Consider the following 27410-nt stretch of genomic DNA (forward strand, 5'->3'; position numbering starts at 1 on the left):
TTTTAGCGTTGGGTTGGTTTGGTCTGGTGACCAGTTGTCAGCGAGGTATGGGGTTAGGTAGAGGGATCTGTGTCTTCTCTCAGTGTAGGTTCCATTATTGTTCCTGTCTGTGGGGGTGTGTTCTGTAGTAGTGGTTCTTTGTTGCAGTTCCAGAGTGTGTTCTTTCTTCTCTTTTCTTTCCCTGGGGGTGGGTCATTTTCGAGGCATTATAAGATTCAAAGTTGTTTAGTCTTTGTTTGCTGATGTACAGTTGTTTCTGTATTGGTCTGGTTGTCTTGTGACGTAGTACTGGGAGTGGAGGGCTGTCCGCTACCGGTTTTGGGCTCGGTCTGTAGGTGGTATTTCCAGCTGATGTTGCCTATTCGTTCAGTCGCTGTCTTGGTAGGGGTATGAGAGGTGGTTAACGGTTGTATAGTTGGGCATTATCGGTGGATCTCTTTAGTGTTTGTCTCCCTGAGCGCGGTTCACTGCGGTGAGTTAGCCATGTAGGTTAAAGGAGGACATGTACTAGTTGAAGAGTAACTTTGAGGGGCGCAGCTAGGATTTAAGCCTTGTGAGGCTTGAGCCCCTAATCAGAGTGTCACTCCACAGTAATTCACTGGTGCTTTATGAGGCGTGAGCCCCTAATCGGCCACTCCACTGTAATTCACTGGTGGGTTCTGTCTCACTTGAGAATGAGTTGGTAAGACAATTTGAGAGACCTGTATAGTGGGGTAGAGGCCTATCAAGGCAGTCTAAATGTCATACAATGCAATTTGGAGACCGAACCCCTGCTAAACTTGAGACATGTATAGTGGTGGGGAGGCCTATCAATGCAATCCAAATATCACTTGATGCAATCTGGACACAGAGTCCCTACTAGATTTGAGAGACCTGTATAGTGGGAGAGAGGCCTGTCAATGCAATCTAAAAAGAAAACAAAATCATACAATGCAGTTTGGAGACAGAACCTCTGCTAAACTTGAGACCTATATAGTAAGAGAGAGGACTATCAGTGCAATCTAAAATTATACAATGCAAATTGGAGAAAGAACCCCTGGTAAACTTGACAGACCTGTATAGTGGGAGAGAGGCCTATCAGTGCAATCTAAATATCATACAATGCAATTTGGAGACAGAACCCCTGCTAAAGTTGAGAGACCTGTATAGTGGGGGCAAGGCCTATCAATGCAATCTAAATATCACTTAGGGCAATCTAGAGAAAGAACCCCTGGTAAACTTGAGAGACCTGTATAGTGGGAGAGAGGCCTATCAGTGCAATCTAAATATCATACAATGCAATTTTGGAGACAGAACCCCTGCTAAACCTGAGAGACCTTTATAATGGGAGAGAGGCCTATCAATGCAATCTGAATATCATATAACACAATTTTGAGACAGAACCCCTGCTAAACTTGAGAGACCTGTATAGTGGGGCAAGGCCTATCAATGCAATCTCAATATCACCCAATGCAATCTGGACAGAGAGACCCTACTAGATTTGAGAGACATGTATAGTGGGAGAGAGGCCTATCAATGCAATCTAAATATTACACAATGTAATTTGGAGACTTAACCCCTGCAAAACTGGAGAGACCTGTATAGTCGGAGAGAGGCTATTGATGCAATGTAAATATCATGCAATGCAGTTGGCAGACAGAACCCCTGCAAAATATGAGAGACCTGTACAGGTCTATACAGAAGTGGGGAGATCTGTGTCTAGCAGGTCAGATTAGTACAATAAAACAATGATTACATATGTCTAAATTGAGGGTGAGGGAGAGGGATGCAGTGGGGAGTAATCATCTTGCTTAGTATGGGTTTCGGATTCTAGGGTAGAGTAGTTGCTCTACTCCTGATCCAGGCCACTCCTACCTTACTGGTCCTTGTAGTTTATGGTTGACGGCTGGCCACTGGCTTCCCCTGCGGACACTTGCTGTTACTTCCTGGAGCTGCCTCTGTTGGAGCCACCCTTGGCCTTGGGGCTCTTAGCTGCAGGGGCTGCCAGGCAGGGGCTGCCCTGGTCTGGTTTGTAATGAATCCTGGCCTTCCCAATCAGGCTTTGTTGGTGTGGTAGGAGGCGGGAGGAGGGAGGGAGAGGGAGAGAAGGGTACCAGGGAAATCGAGCGGCATGTGCCGCGGGGAATTAACTGGAGGCCCAAACTTAGGAAGCTGGCCCGGGGGGCGAGGGGGTCACAGGCCAAGGCACTCACCTGCAAGCGCTCTGGATGGAGAGAGAATGCAGGGGGCCGCTAGCGAGGTAGACCAGGAAGCTTGAGGGGCACTGCCCAATCAGGCTCTGGAGGCGGGGTGGGAGAGGGAGAGGAAGGTGCTGGGGAATGCAGCTGTGCGGGCCGCAGGGAATTAACTGGAGGCCCAAACTTAGGAAGCTAGCCCGGGGGGGCCACGGGTCAAGGCACTCACCTGCAAGCACTCTGGGTGGAGTAAGAGCTGCAGGGGGCCGCTGGTGAGGTAGACCAGCAAGCTCGAGGGGAACTGCCCAATCAGGCTCCAGGGGGCGGTGTGGGAGAGGGATTGAGAAAGGTTCCGGGGAATGCGAGTGGCGCAGGCCGCAGGGAACTAGTCGGAGGCCGGGGGGGGTCACAGGCCAAGGCACTCACCTGCAAGCGCTCTGGATGGAGAAAGAGCGCACAGGAGGCGGCTGGCGAGGTAGGCCTGGAAGCTTGAGGGGCACTGCCCAATCAGGCTCCGGGGGGGGTTGGGGGGGAGGAGGAGGGAGGGAGAGGAGAGTAAGGTGCCGCAGGGAATTAACCGGAGGGCCCAAACTTAACAAGCTGGCCCGGGGTGGGTCACAGGCCAAGGCACTCACTTGCAAGCGCTCTGGATGGAGAAGGTAGGTGGCTGTGTGGGGGGTAGGCTCGGCCTGAGGGGTAGAGAAATAGAGGTGAGAGGAGGAAGTGGTCACTCCAGGAGAGAGGAATGGTGAGAGGGTTAGTGAGGGGGAGGTCCGAGGAGATCAGAACATCCAGAGTGTGCCCTGCAGAGTGAGTCAGGCCCTAAGGAAGAACAGAGAGAGAAAGAGTCGCAAAGGTCACGAAAGAGTCCAGAGGAGGGACAGGAAACATCCAGGTGGATGTTGATGTCTCCAAGGAGGAGGAGTTGAGGTCGCGGGCAGGAGGGAGGAGGAGGAGAGGTCCGCCCAATAGGAGAGGAAGGAAGTTACCTGACAAGGTGGCTGGTAGATAGTGGCCACAGTGAGAGAGCGGCCAGGAGAGAGAGAGAGAGAGAGAGCCTGCAAACCCAGGCATTCACAGGAGGAGTAGGCCTACATAGGAATGATAGAGGCAGGGATTCACTCCGGGAAGATCAAGGCTACACCCCCACCGAACCGTTGGATCTTGGCGCGGAGAGGATCTTGTAGCAATCAGGGAGGAGAGTGTCAAAACACGCGACAGAGCTGACCATGAACCATGTCTCTGTGAGACTGAGAACATCAAGGTCAAGTTCTTCCAGAAGGCGGCAGATGTCAAAGGAGTGTTTGACAGCTAAGCGAGAGTTGAGAGTGGCAATGTGGAGAAGGTTGCCACCCATGAAAAACTTCTGGGAAAGGGTACATGTCAGAGGTACTCCCTGCAGAAGTGTAGAAGATGCCCGAGGGAGGGCAGAAGTGGGCAAAGTAGCCAAGGAGTAGGAAGAGTGCGCCAGAGAGGTGGCAGAGGAAGGAGGCAAGGGAGCCGGAGAAGGGAGAGAAAGGACAGCAGGAGAGGAAAGGAAGTTGATGGGGCGTATGAGCATCTATCTAAGAGGAGGAGGTTGGCCTGAGGGCCTTGGACCAAGACGGTGCCAATTAGGTAAACATTAATGATGATCTTAGAGGATTGGAAGGGGGCCAGGAGGGCCTCCTGCCGGGTGCCACCATTAACGGGAGAGGAAGAAAAAGGAGAGAGTACTTAGACAATATGTGGATTCCATAGGTCTGGCGAAGGAACGACAAAGAGGATGTCAGTAAGGGTCTGTCTGTAGGAAGCACTGGTATAGGTATCAGCGATCAGGAGGCCTTGGTTGCAGACCAAGATATCCTTTTTGAACTTCTTCCTACAAGACCTATTGAGAAGGACAGGTAGTCAATAGCGTAGCAGTTAGAGAAGATAAGAGAAACAGAGAGCACCATAGAGGATGCAGAGGTGCGGGAAGAGGGGTCTGCGGAGGGGGAGGTGACAAGGTAAGGGTAAGGGGAGACACTAGGGAAGGGGACAAGAGGAGGGGTGCAAGCAGATGAGACCGAATGAGACAAGAACACTTAAGTAAAATATTAAAAAAGCTAACTAGATGATGGGCAAAAGGGACAAGAGGGGCAGTCAAGTAGAAGTAAAAACAAACCAGTAACAGAGTATGAACAAGGGAACCTGAAAGAAAAAAACACAGCAAGGGAACAACTAGGCAGAGCAGGGGCTAGAACAGAATGATCAATCAAAGGAACCCAAGGAGAACGTGAACAAAACTATAGCGAAGTAGGCAGTACAAGTATACAGCAAAACGAAGGAACCTGAAAGAGAAGGACACAACAGGGAACAACCAGCAGGACTAGATAAATGAACAGTGATCAATTGGATGATGAACAGTGATCAAGGGAACAAGCAGAGAAGAGTGAAAAACAAATGGAGGAAGGCAGGTCAAATAACAGTAGATGAAGAAAGCAAATACAGGAACAGTGAAATTAGCAAAAAAGGGGCCCAAGAGGAAACACAGAGCAACAAAGCGTAGCAGCAGGGTCTGGGAGGAGAAAAAAAGGGTACCTGCAGGGGAGCAAGGATGTGCAGTGGGCGCGTGGGTGCAGGCGAGCCAAAGATGGAAAGGTGCAAAGCACATGCGATCAAGGATTGCGAAGGCGCAAGCGTAGCCGAGGGTCGAAGGGGCGTGCAGCACAAGAGATCAAGAATTGCGAGGAACTGTGCCGGCTGGTATGCGCATGTGCGAGCGTAGCCAAGGATGAAAGGTGCGGTGAAACACACACGATCAAGGATTGTGAGGGGCCACGCAGTCTGAGGATGCACAGGCGAAAGCGTAGCAAGGAAGGCAGGGGCGCGGAAGCACACGCGATCAAGGATTGCGAGGGACCACACAAGCCGAGGACGCACAGCGCAAACAGGCAAGGATGGAAGCGGCATGGAGAGCATGTGATCTGGGAATGTGGGGGAACCACACAGGGGGAGGACGCAGGATAGAAGGGGCGAGAGGTGAACTCAAGGAGGGGTTGGAGGGGGCAGCACAGGTGGGAATCAAGCAGGGAAGGTGTGCTCCCGGCCCAGGAGCAAAGGCAGAGGGGCAGGTCGCAGGGGTAAGGGGAAGCAGTCAGGGGAGAGGCACAGTCAGAAGGGCTAAGAAGCGCAGAGCAAGCTAACTCCCCACAACTTGTTACCTGGCAGCTGCAGACAGGAGGGTGAGTAATCCGCACTCACTACGCCACAGACCCCTTTGTCGCCAAACTTTTTGGCCTATGTGCACCAGTTTCATAAGTTAATTCACCATGCGGCTGGTAGTTTTGACCAGTGTTACCAAAAAAAAATATTCTTTAAAATGGCACAATTTGCATCACATTTTATCAAACACCTCCCCTTCCAGTCCTACCCACTCTGTCACTAAATAAATGAATTGCCATTTACAACTGTGGGACACTTTTTTATTGGTGCCCGAGACAATTTTATGCGCCAGTACGACCCTGGTGGCAGACCAGGAGCCCAGCAGGAGGAAGGATGGTTAAGTTGATTGTTGAGGCTATTTTTGTAGCAGGTGAGGAATTGGTTACTGCAAGTTGTACTGCATTGTAAGTGCACGTGAAATACTGACGAATGTGTTTAGGAGAGTAATAATTTGGCATTTTATATAGCGCTACGAACCCTCAGGTATCTGAGCGCTGCTTATTATTACCCACGGTGTGTGGTGCTCATTTATCGACCTCAGAAGGATGAGAGGCTGAGTTTGGCCTTGTCGGGATTCGAACATGTGTTAGCAAGCTCTGCAAGGGTGTCAAAGCTAGCGCTCTACTCGCTGTGCCACTTGGCCGGCAAGGTAGCTAGGTAGTGTAGGGAGTGAATGTGTAGTGATTGTGTGAATGAATGGAGGGTGTTTGAGTAAAAAGTGGGATGAACTAATATTAGTGTGGAGGAGGGGCGTAGTAGTGTGAAGGATGGAGCAGTAGTGGTGTGAAGAAAGTAACATAAAAGGATGGAGGAGAGGGTTGGAGTGAGAGGCCTCAGAGGGAAAGAGGACGACGACATGGAGTTGAATGAGTGGGATGCTGGTGGAGTTGGAACGAGGAGATTAAAGAAAAAAAGAACAGGAAGTGAGAGGGCGAGGAATATGTGGCTGTGAAAGAAAGGAGACCGAGTTGAGCATAGTGTGTGTACGGCATGTTCCACTAGCACTTTAGAATATCCCAATACTGTATAGTGTAGGGACACTTTAGGAAGACCCTGAGGGAGTTTAGACAGAGAAGGCATCCTGCCTTTAGGACTTCACCTCCAGTACAAGGAAGAGCCTAGAGAGTAGGGATTAATAAACAATATCTCCTAACTTGGGGGTCAGGGATGCCTGGGTTACGGAGGAGGTCCTGTTCTAGTTGAGGGGGGCAGCCAAAGGGCCCATTAAAATCTTTTTTTAAAAACCTGTGAGCCATCTGTGAGACTGAGTATTTCCGTAGCGATCTGTGACACATAATGGTAAAATTGTAATTGTTCATTTGCACATTGCTTCAAGGTTGGAAGGGAGCAAGGGGATACAGTAGTCATTATTAGGCTTTGAGGTTCCCAAATGATCTAACAAAAAAGTAACTAGCGTATTAGGCCCAACTGCATTTCTCCTAGTGTAAATGCATGAGGTGTTTCAGGCGCAACCAAACTAGGGAGGGGAGACAAAGGGGAACAGGACAGAACTTACTAGCCTAGTAAATTCAGGTCATGCAAGTGTACAGATGGATGTGCGTGGGGTGGGTGAACAAGTATGCCCGGTCGAGCAGAGCCCTGGGTTAAGTGCAGAGAGGTTACCCGTCCCATGGAACGTATGCTGAGAGTGCAGTAGTAATGAACATAGTGCAGAAACCCAGAGGCAAGTGCAAAGATTGGTGGGAAGCTGGGACTTTTGAGGCTCTGGATGTGAACCAGGCGACCATTCAGCAACGGTATACACGCATTTCACCACGGTATTTTTCATCGCATGTTTTTTTCATTGCCGTTTTTATTTCGAAAAAAAACCTCATCTTTTTTTTTTTTCCGGGGGGGGGGTTTAAAAAATTAAATATATGGTTGTGGGTGTAAGGGAATAAAAAAAAAAAAGGGGGATTGGAGGTGGTAACCCCCCCCCCCAAACAAAAAAAAAAAACCGATGGAGTTTTTCAAACAAAAAAACGGCGATGAAAAAACCTGCAATGAAAAATACCGCGCCGAAATAACAGAACCTCAGCAACAAACTGAAGAGATTTAGGGAAGAGAGGGAGGGTAGAGGCAGAAGATAAAAAGAGCAGAGGTAAGCAGGGGAGAGGGAGAGGGAGAGAGGAAGAGAAGACGAAGGTCTTGAGGAGTTTCTGGAGCTCCGGCTCAAGACAGAGAGAGGCCGGGAGTTTGTTTCAGAGGGAGGCACCTGCAGAGGATAAAGATCTGCAACCAAATCTCTGCTTGGAAAAACGGCTTAGCCGCAGAGAGTTGGAGGAGGACGAGCAGAGGGCTCTAGAAGGAGAGTATTTCGGAAGAGAGCGTTGTAGATAGTGCGGCCCTGGCCCAGACTATGCAGAGGGTCTTGAACTTTATCCTAGCAGCCATGGGGATCCAGTGGAGGGATTTCAGCATCAGAGAGATGCAGTCCCTGGGTTTGAGGCCAAGGATAAGTCTTGTGGTTCTGTTCTGGTTGAGTTGTAGCGGACGGAGAGTAGAAGTGGGAAGATTGAGAAAGAGGCTGTTGCAGTAGTAAAGCCTAGAAAAGAAACAGGGCTCTGGAGATGGTGAGACTTTGGGGAAAAGTGAGAAAAGGTAGAATACCTCTGAGGAGGTGCAGCTGGTAGTGGGACTTTTTGGAGATGTCCGAGATCCGAGATGTGAGAAGAGAAGGAGAGAGTGTAGTCGAAAATGATCCCCAGATTTTTTGCCTCACTAGCAGGTGGGGCGCAGGGCCAATGAGGCCGGCCAATGCAAAATTGGGAAAGCGGGAGCAGGGGTCTACTAATTGGCCATAAAATAGCAACATGTGGAAAATGGCGTGGTCACGTAGCACTATGATAGGAGGGCCTGGCAAAAACCTATCTAATAGCTAGACACAAGCCAAAATGGTTGGCTTTATCAATGCTTGTTTTCAACAAAGGACTTCAGTGGAAAGAACAGATCTAAATCAAGAAGCTGAAGGCACCGTTGGTTAAGCAGTTTTTATTACACCAGTGGTGGATTTACAGCTGAAATTAAGTCATTAATTCTCAGGAGATTGCTTAGAAATCACACTGGCAGGCCAAAGTTTGATTTTACTGCTGCATATAGCTGGCTTAAAGAGATCCCAGGAGGATGTATTTTGAGCACAGAGGGGCGGGTAGTGGGCGGGAAGGACTATAGGGATTAGCATGGAAATGTGCAGTAAATGGGTGACTAAATAACCAAACACCCACAAAATAGGTGTCGCTTTTCACATGCTTTCTCCCTCTTAGCTGTGCTCCAATGCAGTACTTTTAGCTTAGAGGTGGCGCGTAGGTGCCACCTAGTAGCCAAAACTAATATGTTCACCCCTTTATTTATTCTGTGTAAAAAACTGGAGATTAGGGTTCAATTGAGCCCCTGGGTGCATTCTAGGATACATACATGTATATAAGCTAAACACACTTTCATTAGAAGTGTGGCCTGGATACCTTTCCTCGTTCTTGAAGTAGGTCACCTTCTGGGCAGAAAACAGTCACTTCTTGGCTGGTTCTGGACTAATCAAGAGGTTGTATTGGTCTTTCTGAACTCATACTTTCCCAGTCACTATCCCACCCTGGTGCCCTGGGTTCTCTGGACATGGGTTAAGCAACAGACTCATTCAGTCTAGGTGAACCCTGTGGTTAATCAGGCTTCCCCCTGTATGGCAGAAGCAGGAAACCTCGATTGTTTTTCCTTTCCAGCCCATGCCTCGTAGGTGTAACATGAGGCCTTTCCACCACTGTAGAACTATCCCCAAGATTGCGGTTATGGGAATGCTCTCATGTTCCCGTCTGCTGCCCTGTGTACTGCCTATCCTTTATCCCTTTTCTCTCACTCTTTATTCAGATACGTGTTGCTTCACCACCACTCCCTTTTCCACACTTTTCTCACATTGTCCTTTGCTCTTTTCTCACTCAGTCCTACTGTTTTCACTGCATTTATTGTTACATTTAGCTCATGGGTCTTCTATCCTCCATTCCATCTACTAAATTCCTTTGTTCCTCTTTCCCATCTCCTCTGGTCTTCTCTCACCCCTGTCCCTGTCCTCTCCTGTCTTTTTCTCCAACTCCTATTCTGCTCTTCTATTTTTCCTCTCTGCCTCCTATCCCCTTCATGTTCTCTTCTTTACCATGTCCACTCTCCCCTCCTTCCATTCCACCTCCTCCACTCTTCTCTTTCATCACTTCCTCTGCTCCCATGCCTTCTCTCGACTTCCTCTACTCCTCTTGCTCTCCTTTCCAAATCCTTGCCACACCACCATGCACTTGCGTGCACTTCTAATCTCTGGGGTATTACTTACACAAACCCCCATGGAAACTCCCCAGTCTTAAATATGTGGGGGGTTAGGCTATGAGTATATGATTGTCTGACCAAACTCAGTTGTATGCCTTGCAAGAATGTGTTCAGTGATTAGTGATTGGGTATGGGGTACAAAAACTAAATATTCATCGGTCTTGAGCTGACCATTGAACTGTCCTGCAGTATCGCAAGCAGAGGTCATAATCTCTGTATCTGCTATTTTGAGACAACTTTGGGTGTGGCTTATGTTCCTGCAACCAGTGTTATTCCCGATTTCTATTGACATGGGTCCATATAAGTCACTATATTTGTCCTTGCACGGAATCCCATGGTAGCTCACAAATGGCTATGAGCAGAGCCAGCGGACCTCCTTACTAATGGTGTCTGCAATCCTTGAACGCTCATACAACATGGGTTCATGGACCTTAGAGTATGGTTTGCGGATGCCCATGGCCTGGGTCCACAAGCAAATCACATTCCCCCTCACAACTCTCTGGGCTTCTACAGTCAGGAGTGCCTCTACCATAATGAGTGATGGGGAGTTGACTCGCCACCAATTCTGGACAAGTCAAGCCAGCCTAGTGAAAACATTCAACACTCCCCCAGCTGCGCAGCTGACGCAGTGTTCCTGAGCAGCTTTAACTGAACTGTCAAAGGGAAACAGGATTTTCCTTTGACAGTTCAGTAGTACCCCAGCAGGTATTCCCAATGAGTCATAAAAGGCTTGGGGTATTTTGCTTCTGCAGCCTTGTATGGCCCATTGGTGATAAAGGCTGGGGTACTACAGGCCGGAATGAGGAGCGAGGTGGTGCTCTTGCACCTGCCCGTAGATCTAAAGCCAGAAGGGCATTAATATGAAAGCTCTCTGGCTGAATTGGCCATATACAGGAGCCAGGAAGTACTCTTCAACCTGGTTCCTGTTGTATGCTGCAAGCGAGCCAGAGGACCTTCATTACAGAAAGCAGCTGGAGTCCATGTGGACAGGAATCCAGAGGGGTCTGCAGGTAAGAGAAAAAAATGTGTGTTCATGTGTATGCTAGTGAGTGTGTGAATCGGAGAGTTTATATTGTTTGGGTACATGTGTTTCTGTGAGAGGGTATGGATGCCGTATGGGCGCAAGGCTGAATGTGAGAGAATGAAGAATAAATTCCGTATGAATGCCGATCTGCATTATGTTATGCTGATTTATATCATGCACCGCTACCACCCAAGGACAGTCTCCAGGCGCTCACGTGGCTTTGCAATAAAGAGGATGGGGTTGGTTAGTGAGAGAAGAGTGAAACTGGCATCTGTGTGTGTTGGCTTGCAGATAGTCGGTTGCATGCACTGGGCTATGGTATCCATACGGGAAGAACAAGTTACTTACCCCTTGGTAACGTTCTTTCGACCTGATGTTCCTACCACATATTCCGCATCTTTGATATCTCCAAAATCCAGCTTCAGCTGCTTGGGAATATTTTTTTCGGCAGAGGGTGCTGTGCGTCGATGCAGTCGACTCAATGTCCCTCGAGGCCCTCCGTCTCGATGATTATGTCATCGAAGGTATATATAAATATATATAAAATACATCACTCACCGTAATCGTATTTCTGATGCTTGTATCTGCTTAGATTCACATGCTGTGCATAGGCCGACATCTAGTGGAAGCTGCAGAGTATTACAGTTTGTTTCTCGTTTTCTAAACTCGAAAATGGGCATCGACCTAGGGTGTGCCAGTAATACTATCCCTAGTGTGACGTCCACTGTACCCATGATCCCTCACATGTGTAGGGCCCTCAGATTGTATTTTTTCTGACATGAGGTAGCATGAGGAGTAGTGCGAGTACAGATTATCCAAGCAGATAGATAGATAAGACTACAAGCATCCATGCGCCTTCTCTCAGGGGAGGAAGGGCAGGCGCATGTGAATCTAAGGAGAAACAAGCATCAGAAATACAATTACGGTGAGTAATGTATCCCTTCTGAGGCTTGTGGAATCTGCTTAGATCACATGCTGTGCACAGATTAGAAAGCAGTGTTAGAAGAAGGAGGTGGGATGTGAGAAGGGTCATGAGCAAATAAAATGTCTTAGAACCGCTTGTCCCACTTGAGTATCTTGGAATGAGTGTCAATGCAGTAGTGCTGAGTAAAGGTGTGAATAGAGCTCCATGTAGCTCCTTTGCAAATGGTGTCAAGGGGTACATTTGCAATGAAAGCCAGAGTGGCCCAAGTGCCTCTTGTAGAGTGGGCCCTTGGCGTAAAAGGCAGAGTTTTATCTGAAAGGGAGTAAGACAGTTGAATACATTTGACTATCCATTTTGAGATGGCACCTTTAGAGACGCGATCTCCTTCTCTGCCTGTAGCTACAGAGACGAACAGTTGATCTATCTTTCTTAGCGGTCTGGTCTTGTCTACGTAGTAGAGGACCGCTCTTCGCACATCTAGTGTGTGTAGTTTCACCTCAGCAGAGCTCTTGGGTTCTTGGAAGAAGGCCGGTAGCTCAATGGACTGGTTGACATGGAATTTTGAAATGAACTTAGGTGAAAACCTAGGGTGAGTTCGTAGAACCAGTTTATCCTTATGAACAGTAAAGAAAGGATCCTGCACTGACAGAGCCTGGATTTCACTGACCCTTCTTATGGATGTAATTGCTACCAAGAAGGCAGTTTTATAGGTCAGGTGTTTGAGACTAGCTTTATGCATGGGTTCAAAGGGGGGGGGGCATGAGTTTAGCAAGCACCACATTAAGGTCCCATCCTGGTGGTGGGTTGGAAATTGGAGGGTGGAGTCTCTTTACCCCTTCCATAAAGGCTTTAACCACTGGTACTTTCCACCACAACACCTTGTTATGTGAGGTGGTGTAGGCTGACAGCGCTGCCAGATGTACCTTGAGCGAATCAAAAACCAACCCTGCATCTAGCAGGTGGAGCATGTAGGTGACAATAGTGGAAGGAGTGCAATCAACAGGGTTGATTTGTTTATTCTGGCACCAGATAACAAATCTTTTCCATTTGTCAAAGTAGCAGTGCCTCGTGTTTGGCTTCCTAGATTCCTTTAGGATGTCCAGACACCTCTGAGGTAAATTGAGATGTCCAAACTCTATGACCTCAGGAGCCATGCTGCCAGAAGCTCTAGCAGATTGATATGATTCTTGGCCACTGTGTGAGACCAGAGACCCTGAGCTGTGTGGTGAAGAAGGTGTGCTCCCCACCCTGACAGGGATGCATCTGTTGTGACTACAGCCTGTACCTCAGGATCGTAAAAGGGTTTCCCCTTTAACAGGTTTTCTCTTGTTCACCAGTGAAGACTTTGTACAAGTGTTGGCGAAACGACCACTAGATCGTCCCACTGACCACTTGCCTGAGACCACTGTTTCGCCAACCATTCTTGCATGGGACGCATGCACAGGCGCGCGTGGGGGACCAGGTAAATACATGACGCCATCATGCCTAGCAAACGCATCGCTTTGCGCACCGTTATCTGGCGACTGGCCTGATATAGAGGAATTTGCAGAAGTATATTCCGAATTCTTTCCTCTGATGGAAAGGCCAACCCCTCTTTCGTGTTTAGGACAGCTCCTAGGAACTGTTGGAGGTGCTTGGCACCAGACTTGATTTTTTCTCGTTTATGGAGAAACCCAATTCGAAGAGGAGGTCAATAGTTTTCTGAATGTTTGATCTGCAAATTACTTGGGTCTCCCCCGTGATGAGCCAGTCGTCCAGGTAAGGGTACACTGGGATTGCCTCCCTGCGTAGGTGAATACCCTTGGAGCCGAGGCTATACCGAAGGGCGGCGCCTTGAACTGGTAGTGCTGACTGTCCATCTTGAAGCGCAAGAACCTCCTGTGGCTGGGAACATGGAAATATGAAAATAAGCACCTTTCATGTCCAATGTTGCCATGTAATCCCCCTTTTTAGGAGGGGGATTACCTCTTGGAGAGTAGTCATGCGAAATTTTTGGGGCTTGACATACTTGTTTGCAGGGCGCAGGTCCAATACTGGGCGCATTGTCAAATCTTTTTTGGCACAAGGAAGTAAGTTGAATAAATACCCTTATATACCTGGTGTCTCGGGATGAGTTCTATTGCGTCCTTTGCTAGAAGATTGACAATCTCCTCGAGGAGGATCTTCTGGTGGTCTAAGGAATGTACTTTTTGATGTGGAGGGTGGTTTCGGGGAAGCTCTAACAGTTCTATGCAGTATCCTGCGGACTCTGTGGACAGCACCCATCTGTCTCATGTGATCCCTTCCCAAGCTTGGGTGAAGTTGGTAATGAGTCCCCCTACTGGAGATGCGTGGGAAGGGACCCTGATCGCGGCGTCACTGTTTTGCGGGAGGCATGCTGCCTCTGCTGGGGCTGCCTCTACCCTTACCACGACCCCTCTGGTTTCCCCTGTTGTAATTCTGGGTACACTGCTGGTTGTTACCCCATGGTGTACCCTGCCCCTGAGAATAGTGGAGCCTCTTTATGAATTTTGGCCACATGGGCGACGAAAATTGCCATTCCCTCTTTGATTAGGGGGTTTGTTGGTTAACTGTCCCAGGGATTTCAGAGTCTCGTACTCCTCTTTGGCATTTTTTTAATGCGTCCTCTACAGCCTTGCCAAACAGTAGATCAGGCTCAACCTATTAAGGATGCTTGTGTCTCGGGTTTAAACCCTGACTGTCTTAACCAAGCATGCCTCTTAATAACAGTGCTCTCTGCTATCAGCCTGCCGGCGTTATCCGCGGCATCAAAGGTTGCCTTAAGGATGCAACCAGACATGGCTCTCACCTCCGACGCAACCTGTGCCAACTGGCTTTTTAAAGGTTCTGGTGCGGAGTTGATGAGTGCAGCAACTTGTTCCCACTGGTGGCAGTTGTAACTCGCCAGCAGAGTGGTGGAGTTGGCAATCCTTGCCTGGTAGGCGGAAGTAGAGGCTACCTTCCTTCCCAACCCGTAGATCTTCTTGCTCTCCTTGTCGGGGGGAGCCTCAGATGATGATGATAGGGGCGTCCTTCCCGCCCTCTTTTGGGTATTATGCGGCGATCTTGACTGAGAATGCCCAGAGGACACCGATTCGGTGGACCGTTCTCTGTGTGCCTCTTTCTGAGAACTCGGCACACGCGTCGAGTCTCGGTTGGACTTCGAGTGTTTAGTGGAAGTGGTCTGGGTAGCGCTCGTGTCGCCGAGTGTGTTCCCCATAGCTGTCCTGTCGGACAACCTTCCGAGGTTGGGGACTTGCACTTGGCTGTCTTTCGACGCCACGTTGCCCTCACCGTCCGATAGTACGGCGTCACTGCCATCACTGAAGGAGCCCTCCGCTTCCATGGCCTCTCGTTGCCTGGCGTGGTGGTCCCAACGTTTGGTCGAACGGTCCTTTAGTGTTCGAGCCTTGAACCGGCTACACGCTCTGCGGTTCACCTTGGGGTGGTCCCTCGGCAAGCAGAGGTTACAGGTGGCGTGTCTTTCAACCCAAGGGTACTTGCAGTTGCACTTGCGGCAAAATTGGAAAGGGGTACCCTCCATACGCACCCTGTGGCAGCGGGCTAGTGTGTGTAGGAATATATAAATATATATATGTGTAGAGTATGTACCACCCCCCCACTCTCCGTACTTGTAGGGCCGAGGCCAGAGGCCTTCCGAGGCCCAAAGTCTGTCATGCAGCTCTCAACAGTTGTTTTGTTCTCCGGGCCGGCGTCGAGCTTCGAACTTCGGTGCCTCAGCGTGGGGATGGAAGAAAACAGGGAAATATTATGTTATTTTGCAAAATTATGGCTAAAGCCAGGGAATTCCGTGGGATGCTTCCGACAAGTATGGCGGAAAAAAAACTATCTGAGGGTCCTAGACGTGTGAGGGATCATGGGTACAGTGGACGTCACACTAGGGATAGTATTACTGGCACGCCCTGTGTCGACGCCCATTTTCGAGTTTCGAAAAACAAACTAACACTCCGCAGCTTCCACTAGATGTATATATACGCAGTGCCCATTGGCTTCAGTTCAGTTTTTCTGTGTCATCCTCAAGTAGAACTACCCGCATAAAACATAAAAGTGAATTTGACTTGACCATACTAGACCCTGAAGAAGCGGAAGCTGAAATGACATGGGAAATTCTACTGAGCGGTAGGTTGGGAAGGGTGATGAGGAATACGTGGGAGGAACATCCAGTCGAAAGAACGTTACCAGGGGTAAGGAACTTGTTCTTCGAATGGATTGTGTCCTTCCACATATTCCTCACCTTTGATGGTCGCCTAAAGCAGTTTTTATTTTGGAGGAGGGAGTAAGAATTGTGTCATAAATGGTTGCCATGAAAGGAATGAAGTACTGCCTTCCCAAAACTTCCATCCTGACTTAAAGTGGAATCAAGGCAGTAATTCTTACTAAAAGTGTGAACTGTAGACCAAGTGGCTGCCTCACAAATGTTTTTAATAGGAACACCTCTTTGCAAAGCAGAAGAAGTAGCCATGCCCCTAGTGGAATGGACTCTCAAGCCTTCTGGGGGTTCCTTGCCGGACAGCTTGTAGCATTCGGAAATAGCTAAAATAATCCATATGGACAGGTCTGTTTTGTTACAGCCTGTCCCAGCCTATGACCAGTGTATCCTATGAATAAAGGAAAACTATTGTGGGAATCTGGTGAGATTGGCGCTGCGTATCAGGTTTATGTGTAGTCTTAGATACTCAAGAATGCTGTGTCACAATAAATAAAGAACACTCTTGCTCTAAGTTTTTGCCATTGGGTCTTTATTGTTGCTCAATGTGCTGACAAGTTTTTCAACCCCACAAAGTTCTTTATTGAGGCAAGGTTGTGTTTCTTAATGGCCTGATAGTTAAGGCGTGTGGCCTGTAGATGTTTCTTATAAGGTAACACTGATTAGAGATCTGGGGAGGCCATTAGCCTCTCCGGTCTGCATCTGGGAACGATCACGGATTCCGGCATTCTGGCAGACGCAGACCCAGATGCTAATGGTCTCCCCAGTTCTGCTTGGATGACTGTGTACAAACTCTTCCAAGAACAAGAAACAAGGAAATTCAACAACTTAATTCGTTCCAATCTAGTTGAGGAGGGGGCTCTGGAAGTTTGTTCCGTTGATCAGCATTGTTGGGAGACCTTTATTCAGGACAATTACTGGGTCCCTGAGGAATTCCCCATACTCTGGTTTGTAGGCCCATGACTAACACGCTGGTGGGGCAGTTGGTCAAGGATATACACTTATTTTTTGGTAATAGAAAATTTGGTCACCTCTTGGTCTGCAGGCCCAGACGACCTATGTAACATCATATTTAAGAGAGCTCCTGAGTTTTGGGCGGTGGTTTTACATCAACTGTTCTTGCATATTTGCATATTCTTATTCCCTCCTCCAAAACAAAAACTGCTTTAGGAGTCTATCAAAGAGGAGGAATACGTGGAAGGAGAAAGAGCGAAGATTCAACCGGGGAATCCTCCTGTCCCCAGCACACTATCAAATGTTGGCAAAAACCAATTACTCAAATGTTTAGACACAGTATATATATGTAATGTCAAACATATGTAAAGAAATATTACTTAATACAGGTTTTTAGAAAAATATAAATGTTTGTATATTTTTTGAATTTACAAGTACAAAATGTACAAGAAGTATACAGATAGAAGCAAACAAACAAAATAGTCCATTTTCTGTGGCAACGCGTTTCGAGGAATTAATCCTCTTCTTCCAAGGCCTGTACAGACTGTTGAAAGGGAATTGAACAAAAAGATTCAATCAGCTAGTTGTTGAAAATAGATGATAAACTCTCATTACAATACAATTATCTGTAGGATTCATTTTAAAATACATCAATTAAAGTAATTACAAGTCAAAGATAATCGTGATAATACGTTAAAGGATACAATCCATTCTAAGAACAGGTTCCATCCCTAGGACATGGCAACAGTCTGTCCCAATACACGTCCACAAGAAGGGTTTCCGGCATTTGCCTGAGAATTACAGACTCTTGCCTATGCTGGATAGAGCCTCAAAAACGTTTTCTAAGATGTTACATGAGGCTCTTCTGTAATGGGTACAAAATTGTGCCCTGCTTGATATTAGTCAGACTGGTTTTAGGAAGAACTACTCATCGAGCCACCCTTTATGGGTTTATGGGTTCTTCTTACCCTAATCTCTGACACCCTACTTGTTCCAGACCAGGCATTGTATATGTGCTTCATTGATTATAGTTCGGCTTTTGACAGTGTTTCAAGGGGGGGACTTTGGTCTGAGCTGGAGAACTGGGGCATTGATGATTCCATCTAGTGTTTTCTAAAGTTGCAGCACTCGGATACTGATGTACAGATTCACCTAGCCCAATCTAATTCTGGGGGCCTCTATTTCCACCAATAGAGGCCTAAAGCAGGGCTGTGTGCTTGCTCCTTCTTTATATACATTTGTATGTCTCCGATTTTGCAGAATGCTTACGATCTTTAAATGTTTGGTGGTGAAGTTATACACTGCATCACCTATGCTGATGACACAGTCATTTTTGATCGTACTGCCGAAGGTCTACAACGCTCGTATGCGTGCATTCACGGTTTTACGGTGAACATTTCCAAGACAAAAATGATAACCATTGGGAAGCGAGATTTCAGTGCTCCTAATTTCATCTGGAAAATAGACGGTCAGTCATTGGAACAAGTGGGTGAATATAAATATCTGGGTATGACTGTGCGGGCATTCAAAGATCAGTCACATACGGGAGAGGGCGTCTGTAAAAAGGCATGGTCTAAATGGCTTGCTCTTAGGAGCATTATCAACCGATTGGGCGCGGGTTCGATTGAGGCCCAATTGATGGCATAAAAACAATCTATTGCCCCTGCAATTATGTACTCATTGGAGGTACTTCTGGAGACCTCTGTTTGTTGGAACGACTTGAGGTGAAGATTCTGCGTTTTCTGCTGGGCTTGCCTTGTTCGGTATCTGTGCAGGCTGTCAGATTGGAGCTTGGCTTGCAGTCTTTGGCCTCACTGTGGAAACTTTTTGTTTGTAGACTCTGGGCAAAAATCATGCTAGAAGTAAGTAGCAAGGCTAATCTCTTGAATCTCTCTGTCATACATGCACGGAGGGCTTCCCGGAGCATTTGGTTCCGTGGGCTGTTAAAAACCGTTATGATCCACTTTTTTCTGACATTGGTTTAAGTACTGTTCCTTCCTCAATGATTATCATCTGGCTAAAGGATAGGACGCAAGTCTTTGACCGTGACCAATTTACTGATTTACTGGCACTATGTCCCAGATACGTTCAATATACTCCTCAGGGCTTATCTATGAGTAGCCCACCTAGCTATTTGATCAAATACTGTTTCCCTGGATTGATGCAATTCATACTATATCTCAAGTTCGATATCCTTTTAGTGTTGTCTTACACTGGAGTTTGGACGGGGATATCCCATCACCTTAGAACCTGTAGGTTTTGTGGTGAGGAAATGGAGACAGCTCGACATGTCTTGACCCAGTGTTCTAGTCTCCAACCTATGTATGATAGGGGGTGCGCGCCATATCGTAATATATGGTATCAATTTTGGAGTCTTTTGTATGGGGCAGAAGCTCTTGTTCTTAACGCAGGGGGATATTACATTTGGAAAAAGGTGAAACACTGTTTGAGTGTTTAGGTGCTCTCTATTTGTCGTGTGTTTCTTTATGATAGTCAGATTATTTTCCTTTTTAATTGTGTTTAACCATATACAATTGTTTGCTTGTAATTAATCTTATGTTTATTTATGGTCTTAATGAAGTGTGAAAGGTTAATTTAACCATATGCACATAATAAATAAAAAGACCATTTAAAAAAAATAGGTTGGCTATCCCAGTGGGCGTGTATAGCGTTTGGTGGTGTATTGGAGGAAGCAGGAGCGGGGTGGTTAGTACACTGGCTACTCTCTAAATTCTTCTAAGTGGCTAATCTACACAATTCTATATAGTGATCCGCATGGTTAATTTCACAGTCCAAGTGTGGGGCGTGGCTAATCTTCAACAAATGCATCTAAAAATTCTGCATGGCTAATCTTCACAAATGTATCCAAATGTGCCGTATGGCTAATCTTCACAATTCTATCTAGGTGAGACGCGTGGGTGGTCCTTGCAAACGCTAAATGGAGAGTGTGGCTACATGGCACAATTGGGCTATCAGCAGAGAATTGGAGACAACAGTAAATGGCAACCACCTAGATTTGAGATACCTGGGAAGTGGGGAAAAACGCCTAAATTGGAGACACAACAGTAAATGTCAAATACCTAGATTTGAGAAGTGTGTGAATGAGAGAGTGAATTAAGAATGAACGTTGCATAAATGATGAATGCTGATGCGTGTGTGTCAATGTGAATGAAGAATGAATGCTGTAAGAATGATTATTGATAAATAAGGATGTGTGTGGCCCATCTAGGCTGCAGGCGTTTTGTTGAGGAGGAGGAGGTGGGACGGCAGTTAGGAGGACTTTTTTTTATTTTAACTGATGAGTTGAATATTTGTTCAAACTGGTGGTGTGTCCAGTCTGGACAAATATTCACTGTTGAATGGCACAAAGGGGAAGGCAGCATGATGAGAGTTCTGACTGGTACTGGCCCACAATGCCGGGTCCAATCTGGGCATGTTGCTTTACTGCACCACATTTTTCAATGCATATCAAGGGTGAAGGGAGCATTGTCATCAACATTTTGATTGGACATTTTGCTCTACTGGGTATCAAAGCATAATGAGAGTTCCTATGTGGTACTAGCCCACATTGGTGGGTCCAGTCTGGGCATGTATATTATTATATTGTGTGCAAAAGCATCATGAAAAATGAGTTGGAAAATGCTCCTGTAAATTGTTGATGACATGCATCTTTAGGCTGTTTTCATGTGTTACCATACAAAACCCACTGTAAACAGTTTTTCTATCACTTGTTCGCAGAAAGTGTGCTGAAAATGGACCATTTTAACTGCATATTCTAATTAGTTTTGGGGGGAGGGAGAGAACCATCCCAAATCCACCTTGCCTTGCTCGGACTCCCTCCCTACACTCGGACGCTCCTGCATATTCGGGAAACATTTACACTCATCCAATTAACAAAAATCACCAGCCACCACTCTCTACATTACGCTACAGCTGTCAAACATTTGCCAATGGGAACGGTCAGGGACATACGAAAGTTGGGGAAGTGTAGGGGGCTGGGGAGCCTCTGGGGTCACTATCAAAGAGTGGTTGTCAGTCGCCATCCACCAGGGCCATCTCCACTCCCATTCTGCAACTTGAGACTGCTACCCATGGCAGATGAACCATTCATTCTCTTGAGTCCACATTTGTTAACTTGTAGATGAATGACTACTATTTGTTTGGTACCTTAAAAAACACCCTGGAAACAAGAAGAATTGTAAGGAATCCGGATTGTGAAATGGTGCCAGTAAGACAGAACAACAATATTCTGACCATCTCCAACAGAAGATAAACAGGGTCCAGAACATCTGGCATCGTGGTTTGTCGCAGATGACAAAAACAGTGATGTTACCAAATGTGCCCAGATTTGGCACATGGCTTGTATCATTTGTGACGCTTTAGCATTTTAAACTTCAACCTACCATCTCAAGAAGGCAGGACTATAAAGGAAACAAAGTTATTTAATATGGGTAAAGTCTTCAAGAACTCACAATTCACAGACTTCCTCCTTCAGGTGGTCTACAAATGGGGGGGTTTACTGGTGCAATTGCCACAAAACGACCTGGATAATACTGGCAACTCCAACTCATAGAATGATGTGATCATTATCAAAACACTTTAGCTACTTGTGCCTCAGTGTTTTCACTGTCTAAAAGTGGGAGTGAGTAGATCGAAGTAAAGCAACATACTTCAGCTATGTACATGAAATTAACGGACATTAGCTGCCCATCCTGCTTCTTTGCAAGCAGCAAGATTTCATTCAGTTTGAATCCTTGCAATATCAAAATGCTCATCACTTACTTGGGACAGCTATAATCCAAACTATTAACAAATAGCTTGCACCTGTCTTTAGGGGCTCTATCTCACGAAAACTGTCAAGGGGCATTAAATGCCTTGAGGTATAGGTTAGAGCATGCAGCATACCACTTATACCACTGGAGTTTTATTCTATGGAAATGGAGAAACTTGAATCTCTGCCATGATAGAGGCCATTTACACTCTGCATGGCCATTACACTCTGGGGAGTAATGAAAAAACAGGCAGTATTTTCCAAATACCACCTCCGTTACCACTCTTCCCTTTAAAGGAATTCCCGGGAAATACTATTGGCAGAAATTACTTAAGGATTACAGGTACGATTTTCTCCTTGAAAAATATCGGACAATGTTTTACTTGCACAGCAGTGATGGCGTACAATTGTAAAATGCCTCCGCAAGTATTTAAAAGTTGCGATGGGGACATGGAAAAGGGGCGTGAAGGGGGTGTGAAGGTGTGTTTCAGAAACACTGCAAGTGGCAATTACAAACACCACCAGAGGTATTTGGAAAAATACCTCTGGTGTTGGTGGTAATTACCACCATCACTATCTGTGCCAAAATATCCACCCAGACAGCCGGGGGCCTATATATGTTATATGAATCCATTTTGTTTCATGCCGGTAGCGCCGCGAGTTGAAAAACACCCAGAGGGCGCTCTGCTGATCCTCCCTCGCTGTATGCACAAAATAAATTATGCTCAAAACCAAACTCACACCACCATTGGGAATGGCGCAGCTGTAATGGCACTTTTTTTTAAAGAACCTGTCAGAGGTGGATCGGGAAGCTGTTGGAAGTGTCAGAGGTATTTCACAATTTCCAGCTATAAGTCTATACAGTGGAACTAACATTTACATTTTGATACCGTGCCAATCACAGGTGGATTGGGAAGCAGCTTGCAGTTGCAGGGATTTTTAACACCTGCCAGCAATAGTCCCACAGTGAAGTTATAGGGCTCCATAACTTCTAAACAAAGGTAAGTTGAACTAAAGCTAATAGAACATCATCCTTCCAAAGTTAACATTTTTATTAAAAAAATCACTAACAAAGACAGACATGAAGCAAAATATGATCAAAATAGTAAACGCTATTTTAAAATCCTCTTACCTGCCCACTTGGATCATTCTCTTCATCATAGGTGATCTGTGCACTTTTCTTCAAGACTGCCAGCTTTCTGTGCATATACTTTTGGTACTCCGACTAAGGAAACAAGACATTCTTCTTCAATATTCTTGTCACATTCTGGCAAGTAAATCTGGGTTGCCTTTTTAGAATAAAATGTCATTCATCAATATTCAAGAGCATAAATCACTAAAGCCAACATATAGAGGATTTAAGTCACCTAGCACAATGGGGTTTTCAAAATGATCCACCTAGACTTTTGTCCAGGAACTAGGTTACTAAGCAGAGTGGAATCCACAAAAACGCAAAACCTCAGTAGTATCTTTGCAAAGGGTTTTATTGGGGATATTTGAAACTCAATGTAATAACACAAATACACGAAACAGGTTGGCTTGTTCTCTTCAATTCTGCAAATGTCTCACGATCTCCCCCAGGATAAATCACAGTCTCGGGCATGAAGTGTCCCCACACTCCCTTCTTGAGCTTCCTGCTTTCTTAAAATCTTCTATGCTGCTTGCATGGATGGTGACACCATCCCCTCGGTCACAGGCCTGGATTTCTGGCCACTGGTTCCATTTATGCCGGAGATGGAGACTGAGCAACTGTCATATATCGCCCTTGGAAAGTAGGGAGCAGATGGGCGATATGGAAGAAGGACTAGACTCCGAGTAACTGCAAGGTGCGGTCTAGTCTTTCTGTTGTACTGCCTACAAGTACCGGAAAATGGAGAACACCTGAGCGTTGCAACTTTCTTGCTGCCGACGTGAGTACACCTCGCTTGTGCTCTGCCTCCAGTGGTTACTCTGTGTTTCCTGTGCCTTCCTTACCTGTTAGTCTGCCCGTGTCTTTCCGTTACCGCAGTTTGCGGTTTCCTACTCCCGTATGTTCCGCTTTCCTGTCTGTTATCTGCTTCCGCTGCTTTACGCGCTCTGCGCTGCCTTCTAATACTCACACCTGCTTCAGCGTCTTATTGCCATCGGACGCCTTTTTGCTGGGAACTCTTCGTTGTCCAAGTTCTTTGGAGTACTGTACTGTTTGTGCTGTTGCGCACTGGACCGGAGTACTGTACTGTTTGTGCTGTTCCGCACTGGACCGTAATACCTATTCACAAAGAACACTTACCAGTGCATGCTGGTTATTGAAGTACGGACACACGCCAACAACTTCCTGTCAGCTACAGCTACACAATCTTCCAGGGTTTTTCAGCAAGGCTTTTCCCTGGTTTGGGGTGGGCTCCCCGGAGTTCCCCGCTGCCGGGTTAATTGCTTATAGGCAAGGTGGCCTCCGGGGGAGCTCGCTCCTATTTCGTCAAACAGAAGAATAAGACCGTCAAGACAGCCTGGAGGGAAAAGCCGGAAAGCTCATCAGACGAATCCGTAAAGACCCCCACAGAATCATCAGGTGAGGAGTGGGCTAGTGGGAAGGAAAGTGTGAGTGACAAACCTACAGATTCTGAGAGATTGCAACACCTAGAGAAGATGGCTAGTCTTGAACAGTATCAGGAGATGGTTAACGCCATACAAGCTCTGAGGGTTGAAGTACAAACCCTAAAAACTGATAATGCCGCATTGAGGCAACAGAGAGATGATTACAGAGGAGAACTACCTCCTTTATCCCTACCTTGTGGTAAATATGAGGGAAACCCCAGGAAATTGAAGGAGTTTCTGGATGCCTGCACAATACACTATACTTTTCGGCCCAAGACATACGAGTTGGATCGAACAAAAGTGGGTTTTCTAATTTCGAACTTAGCTGGTAATGCCCTAGCCTGGGCCACCCCACTAGTGACAAACTCAGACCCAGCGTTAAATAACTATGGTGCCTTTGTAACACGTTTCAAAGAAAGATTCGAGAGGCCTGAAGTCTTATTCTCCACCTTTGAAAACCTATTAGACATACGTCAAGGAAACTCAGACATACAGACATATGTTACCTGTTTTCAGAAGGTGGCAAGTGAAGCAGGTTAGCCAGAAACAGCACAGCAGGCAATTTTCCGTCGGGGTCTGCATGAAGACATAAAGGACGAACTGGCCAGAGTAGCCAGACCTGCTTCATTTCAGGAACTCGTGTCATTGGTATTACAGATAGAATTCCGCATGTCGGAAAGGAAAGCTGAGAAGAGGAAGCCCCGGTCTTTAGTACCTTTCACTAGTCTACCCTCAGTACCTGAAAGGGTTCAACACGAAGAACCAATGCAGATAGGAACTGCGAGAGGACCACTTACAGCCAACGAACGGAAGAGACGCAAGGATCTTGGACTTTGCATGTATTGTGGGTCCAACACACATTTGTTGCGAAATTGCCCAGAAGTCCCTCCCAGAAAGCAGGGAAACGAAAGACCCCAACCTTGAACAGGGATAAGGAAGGGGAGACATCTATGCATCCCTGTGCTAATGCTCAGCCAGCTTTGATCAGCAATAACACACTGATGGTGGTTAAGATTACGTTAGACTGCCACTCTACTAAACCTATTGAATGTTTAGCTATGCTGGACTGTGGAGCTGCTGGTAACTTCGTAGATGATAAGTGGGCTAATGAACACCACCTGCCTCGACGTCCTAAGATCAAACCGATTCCAGTAGAAGGCGTGGATGGCACACCTTTGACTTCCGGACCCATTTGTCAGGAAACACAGGAATTACGGGTCAGAGTGTCAAATCATTCTGAGTACCTATCTTTCGATCTCATTCGAGCAGCTCATTTTCCAGTCATATTAGGCATACCAAGGCTCAGAAAACACAACCCGGCAATTGACTGGCAACTTAACACAGTAGAGTTCAGATCCACGTATTGTGCTCAACAGTGTTTGACTAATGAACCCGCTTTGTCCTGTGTGCTTCCAACAATACAAAATACCGTCCTCAGTGTCAATGCAATTCGCATCCAGTACCTGGAATATGAGGACGTGTTCTTCTTAGACACCCAACTGAGGAATCTTCCTCCTCATCGAAAAGAAGACTGCAAGATCGAACTAATTCCGGAGGCTGAAGTACCCTTTGGAAGGATGTTCCCTTTATCTTTACCTGAAAAGGAGGCATTGAGGGAATACCTGTCAATCAACCTACAAAATGGCCTCATACGGGAATCCTCATCGTCAGCAGGGGCATCTCTTTTTTTTATCTCGAAAAAAGGAACCACAGAACTAAGACACTGCACAGATTACCGGGGTTTGAACAGTCTGACTATACGAGACAGGTATCCTATGCCCTTAATGAAAGACATTATTGAGGCAGTCCAAGGAGCACATCTCTTTACCAAATTAGATCTTCGAGGAGCTTATCACCTACTTCGTATTCGTGAAGGGGACGAATGGAAGACAGCTTTCAGGACTCCCCTGGGACACTACGAGTACAGGGTTATGCCCTTTGGTTTGGTAAATGCACCGTCCCAGTTTCAACGCTTCATGGACAAGATATTTGCAGACATGTTGTATTCCTCTGTTGTGGTTTATTTGGACGACATTCTCATATTCTCTGACACTCTGGCTGAACATCGTCAACACGTCAAAGAAGTTCTCCACAGATTAAGACACAATAGTCTATTGGCCAAACCTGAAGAATGTGTTTTTGAAGTTACTACAGTACCCTACTTAGGATTCATCCTCTCCGAAGATCGGGTACAGATGGATCCAGCCAAAACTCAAGCTATAACACAGTGGTCCACACCCAATTCAGTTAAGGATATACAAAGGTTTTTGGGACTTGCAAACTTTTATCGCAAGTTTATACCTAACTTTTCAGACATCATCCTTCCTATTACTAATCTCCTTAAAAAGGGAGTCAAGTTTCTCTGGGACCAGAAGACGGATCTGGCATTTCAAAGGCTTAAGGAAGCATTTGTGACAGCACCTATCCTGAGACAACCGGACCAATCCTTACCATTTATTGTGGAGACCGATGCTTCAGGAGGAGCGATTGGAGCTGCTTTGTTACAAAAGAAAGAAGACGGGTTGGAACACCCTATAGCTTATTATTCCAGAACCCTTAGTCCCAGTGAACGAAATTACTCAGTGCTGGAAAGAGAACTTCTGGCCATAAGACAAGCCTGCGAGGAGTGGAGACACTTTTTACAAGGAGCAGTTTGTCCTTTTCAAGTTCGTACAGATCACCAGAATTTAAAGGTGTTACAGAAAATGGAATGCCGAAATTCCAGACATGCCAGATGGGCCTATTTTTTTTCTCAATTTGATTTTGTAATCACCTATTTACCAGGAAAGGATAACTCATTAGCAGATGCTCTTTCCCGCAGTCAAGGGAGTGACTGTGGAGGATATCAAGGTCCAGAAATTCTTCTAGCAGGGAAAAAGTTCATCAATATGGTTAACACGTTCCTTCAACAAGTACAGAAAGCCCAAGAGAATAACAGAAAGATAGACTATGGAATGACCCCAAAAAGGAAATCTGGCGTTTATGAAAAATGCTTTATTCTTACCCACTCAGGATCTACAAGAACAGGCCATGGCTTGGTGTCACGACATCCCATCAGCAGGACACAAGGGTCAACTTGCCACCATGGAATTGGTGTCTAGACAGTTTTGGTGGCCTACCATGAGAAAAGACATCAAAGAATATGTGGCTACGTGTCCCATATGTGCTCAGAATAAATATGCTTATTGTAAACCATTAGGCTTACTTCAACAGGACGTTCTACCAGATGGGCCGTGGCAACACATTTCCACAGACTTTATTGTAGACCT

At 46.5% G+C, this 27410-nt stretch overlaps 1 protein-coding gene across 2 annotated transcripts in view; it reads right to left on the reverse strand.

The window, feature by feature from the left end:
• The window catches only part of KIZ (kizuna centrosomal protein), a 2038369-nt gene that overhangs the window by 1685217 nt on the left and 325742 nt on the right, over positions 1 to 27410 (reverse strand). For both annotated transcript variants that reach the window (XM_069608068.1, XM_069608067.1), the window contains one exon: positions 22700 to 22792. In XM_069608068.1, coding sequence (XP_069464169.1) covers positions 22700 to 22792 — 93 coding nt within the window. The remainder of the gene's footprint in view (positions 1 to 22699; positions 22793 to 27410) is intronic.

Source organism: Ambystoma mexicanum, chromosome 4q, assembly GCF_040938575.1.
Source record: "Ambystoma mexicanum isolate Mex_15411 chromosome 4q, UKY_AmexF1_1, whole genome shotgun sequence".
Classification (NCBI taxonomy): domain Eukaryota; kingdom Metazoa; phylum Chordata; class Amphibia; order Caudata; family Ambystomatidae; genus Ambystoma; species Ambystoma mexicanum.